At 42.3% G+C, this 9,789-nt stretch overlaps 1 protein-coding gene across 1 annotated transcript; it reads left to right on the top strand.

Annotated features, from left to right (window-relative positions):
* Positions 1–292: 292 nt before the first annotated feature.
* On the top strand, positions 293–4,964 carry LOC136548416 (uncharacterized). The gene is made up of 9 exons (XM_066539951.1): positions 293–394; positions 616–849; positions 975–1,391; positions 1,614–1,716; positions 2,092–2,178; positions 2,242–2,420; positions 2,529–3,263; positions 3,402–3,642; positions 4,456–4,964. The coding sequence occupies exons 1-9, from the start codon at positions 293–295 to the stop codon at positions 4,962–4,964; spliced, it is 2,607 nt and encodes an 868-aa protein (XP_066396048.1).
* The last annotated feature ends 4,825 nt before the right edge of the window (positions 4,965–9,789 follow it).

Genomic DNA, 9,789 nt, shown 5'->3' with positions numbered 1-9,789 from the left:
AGTCTTTTAAGTGTTTGTGAACTATTGGTGTGCTTGCTGGATTATTATTGTGATTTATGTGTGATTTGGATCTTTGTGATGAGTGCTGGAACTTTGTGGGCATGTCCACGAGTTCCTTAGTTAAAAATATTAAGGTTAGAAGTGCTATAATAAATAGTTTGGGTTGGTCTATCCTGTCTCTTTGCTTGCTGTTTTCTGGAGTAGTCAGTGATGTTTTGGTTATAACTTTTCACCTATTCGAGCAATGGTCATGAAATTTTACTGGGAGTAAATAGACTTCTGTGTCATTCCAATGGCACAAGAATCACCTTTTCATCTGTTCGTATCTGAGAGTTATGACTGTCACAATATGAACTTCTGTGCTGTCTGGAATCTTAAGACAGTTTCTGTTGTGGTCTGTTTTTTATTAATGTAACGTCAGAATCAGAAAATATGGTCTAAATGAAAGTTGTAGATAATTTCTTAAGCTTTACAACCGTATAAAGATCATCTTATTTGGATATCTGGAACTCGAGTTATGACAGTTTTTATCACCTGCTGATTCTGCATCACGTCCAGAAATTTTCAGAATTGCCTATCTCTTACATATTGGTGATGTTTCATGTTGGATTACAGATGTCTGGCCGTGGAAGAGGTAGAGGACGTGGGAGAGGTGCTCCACCACCCCCACCACCACCCATGACCGCAGCAGAGGTGTTGGCAATGCAAGGACAGTTCATGCAGTCCATGATGCAGTTCTTTCAAAACCAACCTATTGGAGCACCAGCACCTCCACCACCAAGAGACAAGCGGAGGGAATTCATGCAAGGACATCCTCCAGTTTTCTCTCATGCCGCTGACCCCTTGAAGGTAGATGATTGGCTACGCGCAGTGGAGAAACAACTCAACATCGCTCAGTGTGATGATCAACAAAGGTGTTGTATGCATCGGGACAGCTTTAGGGAGCAGCTCAGACTTGGTGGGAGTCATATCAGTCTGCTTGTCCCAACAATGCTCCTGCTATCACTTGGCTAGAATTTGTGAGGGATTTCAAGGCACACCATATTCCAGATGGTTTGATAGAGCTCAAGCAGGAGGAATTCAGATCTCTCAAGATGGGTTCTATGTTTGTCAGTGAGTATCACGACAAGTTTGCTCAGTTGGCTCGCTATGCTCCTAATGACGTGAGGGAGGATGCAGATAAGCAACGTCTCTTCCTCAAGGGAATTTACTATGATCTCAGGTTGCAGTTGGCTGGTAACACATATGCTAATTTCCAGCAGTTGGTGAATCGTGCTATTGTGCTTGACAATATGCGATTGGAGAGGGATAGGAAGAGAAAGATGAAAGGACAGGCCTCCAGAAGCAACACACACCCACGCTATAATAAGCAGCAGAGGTATCAAAGTCCGGTCAGTCAGTGGAACCGTGGTCAGTTTCCACAACGCTCTTAGAACCAACAGCAGAATTGAAACCAGCGTACACCGCAACAAATGGGCAATCAGACTCCACGCCAGGGAATGCCCAACAGCACCCCGATGAAGAGCAGTGCACCTAGTACTCCCAATAGGTGTTTTCGATGTGGAGATGTGGGACATTATGTTAATCATTGCCCTCAGAAGCCGAATCAACAGACACCTCAGAGGCAGAATAGCAACCAGAAGCCCACATACAACACTGGAAGAGTGAACCATGTGGCGCCTGAGACTATGGTTGGAGCACCAGAAGTTATGATGGGTACGTTCAACATCAACTCTATCCCCGCTAATGTTCTTTTTGACTCTGGAGCTTCGCATTCTTTTATTTCACAAGCATTTGTTAGAACCCATAGCCTACCTTTAATTGCAATGAAGACTCAAATGCTAGTAAATTCACCGGGGGGATCAATACCAGCTGTACATTGTTGCTCTTCAGCAAGTCTTACCTTAAGGGGGGTAGACTTCACAGTCAGTCCTATTGTGTTGAGAACTTTTGGGATCGATGTGATTCTGTGTATGGATTGGATGAAAGAACACCGAGCTGTGATTCAGTGTCAGGAGAGAGTTGTAGTAGTGACAACACCAAAGGGAGATTGAATCAGTGTTGGTGTGACAGTGCAACCACCACCAACAGCTACAGTGAATCAACTAGATGATGATGCTAATCCCCAGGACTGTGTTGTGGAGGAGTTTCCAGATGTCTTCCCCGATGATTTGCCAGGTATGCCACCTGACCGTGACATTGAGTTTATAATTGAATTATTACCTGGTACTACACCTATAGCTAAGAGGCCATATAGAATGGGGGTTAACGAATTAGAAGAACTTAAGAAACAATTGAAAGAGTTGTCAGATAAAGGGTTCATATGTCCTAGTGCATCACCTTGGGGAGCGCCTGTGATCTTTGTTGACAAGAAGGATGGAACACAGCGTATGTGTGTGGATTATCGATCTCTTAATAAGGTAACTATCAAGAACAAGTACCCGTTGCCTAGAATTGATGACTTGTTTGATCAGTTGAGAGGTGCTTGTGTGTTTTCTAAGATTGATCTGCGTTCTGGTTATCATCAGTTGAAGATTCGGAATACTGATATACCAAAAATAGCTTTTACTATGAGGTATGGGTTATATGAGTATATAGTTATGTCGTTTGGTTTGACCAATGCACCTGCCTACTTTATGTATATGATGAATAAGGTGTTTATGGAGTATCTTAATAAGTTTGTGGTAGTATTCATTGATGACATACTGGTATTCTCTAAGACTGAAGATGATCATGCTGAACATCTGAGATTGGTGCTACAGAAGCTTAGAGAGCATAAGCTATATGCTAAGCGTAGTAAGTGTGAATTCTGGTTAAGAGAAGTCTCTTTTCTTGGACATGTTGTTTCTGATGGTGGTATAGCAGTGGATCCAGGCAAGGTGAAGGATGTACTGAATTGGAAGCCACCTACTGATGTAAGTGAGATCCGTAGCTTTCTTGGTTTAGCTGGTTATTATCGAAGATTCATTGAAGGTTTCTCCAAGCTTGCTAAACCCATGACAGCCCTGTTAGAGAAGAATGCTAAGTTTGAGTGGTCTAGTAAGTGTCAAGCTAGTTTTGAAGAATTAAAGAAGCGGTTGACAACAGCTCCAGTGCTGATTTTGCCTGATCTAAATAAGAAGTTCTCTATCTATTGTGATGCGTCTCATCAAGGTTTGGGATGTGTTCTTATGCAAGAAGGTAGGGTTGTTGCTTATGCATCTAGACAGCTGAGGAAACATGAATTGAATTTTCCTACTCATGATTTGGAGTTAGCAGCTGTGGTTCATGCATTAAAGATCTAGAGACATTATCTGATTGGGCATAAGAGTGATATCTTTACCGATCATAAGAGTTTGAAGTACATATTCACTCAGACGGATCTGAATTTGCGACAATGTCATTGGTTGGAATTGATCAAGGATTATGATCTGGAGGTGCACTATCATCCTGGTAAAGTGAATGTTGTGGCTGATGCACTTAGTAGGAAGAGATATGCCAATGAGCTTGAGATGGCGCCTGTGCCAGAAGAGTTATGTGAAGAGTTTCAGCACTTGAACCTTGGTATTGTTTATACTGCTATGGAGATAGAAGTGACACCTACACTAGAGCTTGAGATACGTAAGGGTCAGTTGGAGGATGAGAAACTAAGGGAGATAGCAGGTAATGTAGCGCTTGGGAAAGCTCTAGGCTTCAGCATAGATGAGAATGGGACTCTATGGTTTGGGAAAAGAATCTGTGTGCCTAAAGTGAAAGCCATTCATGATGCAATTCTACGTGAAGCACATGATTCAACTTATTCTATTCATCCCGGCAGTACTAAGATGTATCTGGATCTTAAAGAGAAGTAGTGGTGGTATGGTCTGAAGAAAGATGTAGCTGAGTATGTTGCTATATGTGATACTTGTCAGGGAGTGAAAGCTAAGCATCAACGACCTACAGGATTGTTGCAACCTATGAAGATACCTGAGTGGAAGTGGGAAGAAGTTGGTGTGGACTTCATAGTGGGGTTACCACGTACTTAGAGAGGTTATGATTCGATATGGGTAATTGTGGATCGATTAACTAAAGTTGCTCACTTTTTGCCAGTCAAGACCACTTATACAGGAGCAAAATTAGCAGAGTTATACATGGAGAGGATAGTGTGTCTACATGGAGTTCCTAAGAAGATTGTGTCTAATAGAGGAACTCAATTTACTTCCATCTTTTGGCAAAAGTTGCATGATTCATTAGGAACAAAGTTCAATTTTAGTACAGCATATAACCCATAGACAGATGGGCAAACAGAGAGAATTAATCAAATCTTAGAAGACATGTTGAGAGCATGTACATTGCAGTATGGTACTAGTTGGGATAAGAGTTTGTGTTATGCAGAGTTCTCATACAACAACAGCTATCAACAGAGTCTCAAGATGTCACCGTTTGAAGCTTTGTATGGGCGTAAGTGTAGAACACCCTTATTTTGGAATCAAACAGGTGAAAGTCAAGTGTTTGGACCAGATGTGCTTAGAAATGCTGAAGAGCAGGTGAGAAAGATTAGAGAGAACCTGAGAGTGGCACAAACCCGTCAGAAGAGCTACGCAGATAATCGAAGAAGAGACTTGGTATTTGAAGAAGGAGATTATGTCTATTTAAAAGTATCACCTATGAGAAGTGTGAAAAGGTTCAACATGAAAGGTAAACTAGCACCATGGTATGTTGGTCCATTTAAAGTTTTAAAGAGGTGTGGAGAAGTGGCTTATCAGTTAGAATTGCCTGAGAACCTGTCTAGTGTCCATGATGTGTTCCATGTGTCCCAACTTAAGAAGTGTTTGCGTGTGCCTGAGGAGCAAATACCATTAGAGGAACTTGTTGTTAAGGATGATCTGACATATGAGGAGTTTCCAATTAAGATTTTGGATATAGCTAAGAAAGTTACAAGAAGCAGATCAATTAGGATGTGCAAGGTTCAGTGGAATCGGTATTCGGAAGCAGAGGCAACTTAGGAAAGAGAAGATGATTTGAGAAAGGCATACCCATAGTTGTTTGAGTAAGCACAGCCTAATCTCGAGGACGAGATTCTCTTAAGGGGGTAGATTTGTAACACCCAAAAATTTGCATCACTTTGAAATAAGTGAATTTGATTTATTAGTGATTTTGTGAGCATGCAAATCTAGTTAAATAAATAATTTTTGTGAAATTAAAATTCATCCTAAGGCTAGAGACATATTGATGCACTCATGCTGGAGCATATTTTATTTGTGATGGACTGGTTTTTGTTGCATGTGAAAAGGAATTCAAATCCCTTTTGAAAATCCATTTGAAAATTCTGGAAATAAAAAGAAAAAAATTGGAAATCCCTTCTTCTCTGTTCTGGCCGCGAGGCCCATCCTTCCCTGGATTTAGCCCAGCTCGGCCGGTCAGCTAGCGCAGCAGGCCTCCTGCCTTCCTTCCTCTTGGGCCACAGGCCGGCCCATCGCAGCGCAGACGCAGCGCCTGCTTCTTCCTTCATCTTGGGCCGAGCCGAACCAACAGCAGTGCTGGCCTAGCCAGCGAGCAGTGAAGCCAGCCCGCCTCCCCAAAGCCACCGACAGCTGGGCCCGCACCCCATCTTCCTCCGCGAGTCGACAATGAATTGGACAACGGCCCAGTGTTGATCCACGTGATTTCCTTGCGTCACGGTGCAATCCGCACACCCGTGTCGTCCATAAAGCCCGAATGACCGTGTCCGCGACGCCCTTTGCAATCCTAAGTGACCCGCCGCCTCACTCTTGAGCAGTAGAGCCGCCGAAACCCTAGCTTGCCACCGTCACCATCAATTCGCCATCTCCACCGCATTGCTGCCCTCGTAAGCTTCCGGACGAGCTTCGCGTCACCTCTGCGAAGCCGCCGACCCCGTCCTTGTTCTTTTCCGTGCTTTGGTTTGATCTTTCATCACCGCCAATGTTGCAGGGTCATCGCCGTCCGCCACGTCGAGCTACGCCGCTTCCTTGAACTGCCTCGGCCTCTATTTTCACGTCGGGTGAGTTCGCGTCGAGTTTCTCGACCGATTGGTGCAACTGCCATGTCGAACCACTGGCTGTAGGGCTCAGTTCAGATCCACCGGTGAGGTCCTCACTGCCAACGATGGCCACCGCCGCGCCGGAGTCCTGATCCGGCCGGTCATCCTCGACCTTCCGATCGCAACCGTCGGATCTTGGATCGACGGTCTACAACAGGAGATACCCCTTCGTGGGGAAACTTCATGAAGAATCCTTCCACTTTTTCAGTATTTACAGATCGGTCCTCGGTCAGATGGAAATAAGAGTTTTGATTTATTTTTATTTTGAAAATGAGTTCCAGTTATTTACAGTTTTGCCACTGATTTCAAATGCCTATAAAATGCTCATTTTAACTCCGAATTGATCCGTTCAACTTGCATTGGATTCGTAATTTCGTAATCTACGTGTTAGTGTCCCTGTTAGCCCAGTTCTAGTTTTTAAATTTTGAGTTCATGATTAATGCATTATTAGTCTATAGGAAAACCTAGAAAATCCATATCTTCTCGTTTTAGATCCGATTTCGGTGAATTTCGCGTCTAAGTGATCGTAGTGATGAGTAGAATGTTTTTATACCCTTTTCAAACTATTTTCTTGCTGGTGGTATATTGTTCTAATTATAGCCCTTTGTTTTCTTCATGTATGATTGCTCGGATGATTGTATGTTGCTGCTTGGTGTTGTTGATCGAGTTCAGACGGTCAGGTTTTCGTTGGTGATCAAGAGAACATCTATGACCAGCAAGACCAGCAAGACTTTCAGGAGAACTTTGATCAAGGCAAGTATAGCTAAGGACCTTCCTTGTTGTCCTATTCATGATGCTCACTAAAATACATTTGCATGTGTCTTCCTTGCTACCTATGGTAGGATTTCCTAGAGATTGAATACTCAGTTACCTTGAAAACCTTGGGATATATGCATGCGTAGTATTTATGCTAGTGCTAAGCAATGACAATGATCATGTGAATTGATTAATGGAATAAGCAATACATTAAAAGATGACTAAAAGGACTTATCCTTTGGCAAAAGCTAAGACAACCCGTACAGCTGTGAGGGCTACATGGCTCTGGCTCTAGTCGCTTAAGAAACTCTTTTCTAGCTGGTTAGAGGTCTGCGAGTTGGGTATAGGACAGCCTCTGTCCTGTTGAGCCTAGCTATGGAAGCGGCCTTTTATATTTTTGGAAGGGGGGTTCCTATATCCGATGACCCTGCGGCCCTGGCTGGTTAGGCGAGCTCTTAGGTGGCTTTATATGGTGTTCGGTGTTGGGACGTAATTAACCCATACATTTGAACAACATGAATCACAGGGAAAGTGTACAACCTCTGCAGAGTGTAAAACTGTTATAACAGTCGTGCCCACGGATACGGGCGGCCTAGAAAACTGAGGAGATATACAAGTTATTAATTGAAACATGTTAATCGTTTATTTATGATACTCTATTGCTATTCATTATTCGATTACATTGGATCATTGTGACATGGGATCATTGCTACCTTGATTTTAATAAATGCTAAACGTGATGATGACTTAAATGCTAACCGCAGTAAACCAGTGTCAGCTATTTGAGCCTCATGAACCCTTAGTTATCTTGTTAAGTACGACATGTACTTATGCCTTGCTTTATCTTTTATGTTGGAAAATCCCGGATGGGTAACAGATCAAGATTGGATTGAAGATTATCGTGATGAGTATTAGGCTTGGTGTCAACCAGTTGATGTCCTTGTTGGAGCTTCCGCAAGAGAGTTATCTTAGTAGTTATTATATTTATGTTTGAGACTATGTGTTGAATATTTATTCGCTATGTAATAAACATTGTGTTTGTACAATTTGCAACTTGTCCACTTATGTGTGTGACCGTTCCTAGGGTGCACACAAGACTTTTATACATCCTCTTTTGTTCTTAAAATTGGGTGTGACAGTTACCTATGTCCAGATTGAGATGAGTCCAAGGATCAACGCTTCTTTATCAAGAATCAACATCGCAAGGTTGCCTCCTACCCATGAGGGCTCAATCTCTAAGCAGGTTTGGCCGCAATACATTCTCAACACCTCTATTCCACTAAAGTTGCTCTTTGCTTACTCCGGTGAGGATGAGCAAAAGACCGAGCCTCCCAAAAATTACCTTTAGAGCACATCACAGTCTTTCAATTAAGTGCTTCAATGAAGTCGATCTTGCTGCACCAAGCCATTGAGGTGGTGACAACCACCAAGAGTAACAAGCAAACCCGTAGCCAATACGATCTCTAGTGCCACTCAATGCAATTTCTCAAAAGAAACGCACTAAGATCACTAAAACCTCTCCAATGATGTGATCACTTGCAAGCAAATGAGAGTGGTGGCTTAACTTGATCTCTAGTGTGTGTGGATATGAGCAAGGGGTCCAAGAGGGTGGCCAAGCCTGGCCAAGCATCTATTTATAGCGCCCACACAAAACTAGTTGTTGCACAATCACTGTAACTTTTTTGGCCTCACTGGAGAGCTCTCATGCACCATCAAATCTTTCCAATGGTAACTTCCAATAGAACTCAGAACTGGTTGTTAAACTCCAATGAAGTCTTAATTGCACCATTGGGATCAAGTGCTAAAGTTTTTTCACTTGAGCTTAGAACACACAAATGGCAATAGATAACCGCATTAGCAACTAGATCGTTTGTCCCTCTTTATAGTAGAGCTATCTATCCTATCAACCCAACCATTTTCACTTCTCTAATGACCTCGTGACCGATGAGAAGACAAAACCCTATGTTATACCTTTACCTCAATTGTCTTTCATCTTCTCCACTTCTAGCATCCATTGCTTCCTATTTTCACGTTCAACTTGTTGAGATTTTGCGTCTCATGGTCACACAATCTCTTCTTCCCACACGTAGCTTGGATTCATCCTGTGGACTAAAATTAATCATTCATCTCACATGAAAATAATTAGTCCACAAATTTTATCATTAATTATCAAAACCCAAATTGTTGAAGACAGATTTGTTGACTAAGCAGATGCTACTTTCCAGTGGCAGGTTCTTTCAAAAACATTGTGTTGCTCATATCATAAATATGATATGTCAAGCAATACTGTTGTTTCTTATCCCAATGATCAGCAAGATACTGACACTATGAAATATATTCAAAGCTCTCCATGCTTCACAGCTAGGCATATCGTGTAAGAAAAGTCCAAGTCTTGATATCAGCACTCGTTGGAACTCCATTTACCTGATGCTTAGTACAACATAAGAGTTCAAAGGATCTTTGGATGGCTAGAGGTGATGAATGCCCCAGTTTAAAATTCTGCAAACTCACAAACACTAGGCAAAGAGTTAGATGCAATGGAGGCCCTAATAAGTTTTGCAAGCCTAGGGTGGGAGCAGCCCACAATACTAGTTCAGGTATGTAATCTATGCTATGTCACTATAATTAAGTAAACTAGTAGCTCAGTTTGCTTCCTAGGATGACAAGTCCTAATAGTTCTACACTACGAAATGAAAAACATAAAGTAATGCACAAGAGTAGAGTGGTCAAATTGGATACCACAAAAGACAAGGCACAAGCATATATATCCATGTGGTTCGATAATAACTTAGCGGTTACCTATGTACAAATTGAGATGAGTCCAAGGATCAACGCTTCTTTATCAAGAATCAACACCGCAAGGTTGCCATTAACCCTTGAGGGCTTGATCTCTAAGCTGGTTTGGTCGCAATACATTCCCAACACCTCTATTCCACTAAAGTTGCTCTTTGCTTACTCCGGTGAGGATGAGCAAAAGACCGAGCCTCCCAAAAATCACCTTTAGAGCACATCAT

Source organism: Miscanthus floridulus, chromosome 4 (assembly GCF_019320115.1).
Source record: "Miscanthus floridulus cultivar M001 chromosome 4, ASM1932011v1, whole genome shotgun sequence".
NCBI lineage: Eukaryota > Viridiplantae > Streptophyta > Magnoliopsida > Poales > Poaceae > Miscanthus > Miscanthus floridulus.
This window is presented reverse-complemented; position numbering and strand designations above follow the sequence as displayed.

Coding starts and splice junctions, on each gene's coding strand:
- LOC136548416 (XM_066539951.1), top strand. CDS start 293: ATGGCACAAGAATCACCTTTTCATCTGTTCGTATCTGAGAGTTATGAC. Junction 850..974: donor ATGCCGCTGACCCCTTGAAG/GTAGATGATTGG, acceptor GAGTCATATCAG/TCTGCTTGTCCCAACAATGC. Junction 3,643..4,455: donor GAAACTAAGGGAGATAGCAG/GTAATGTAGCGC, acceptor GGAATCAAACAG/GTGAAAGTCAAGTGTTTGGA.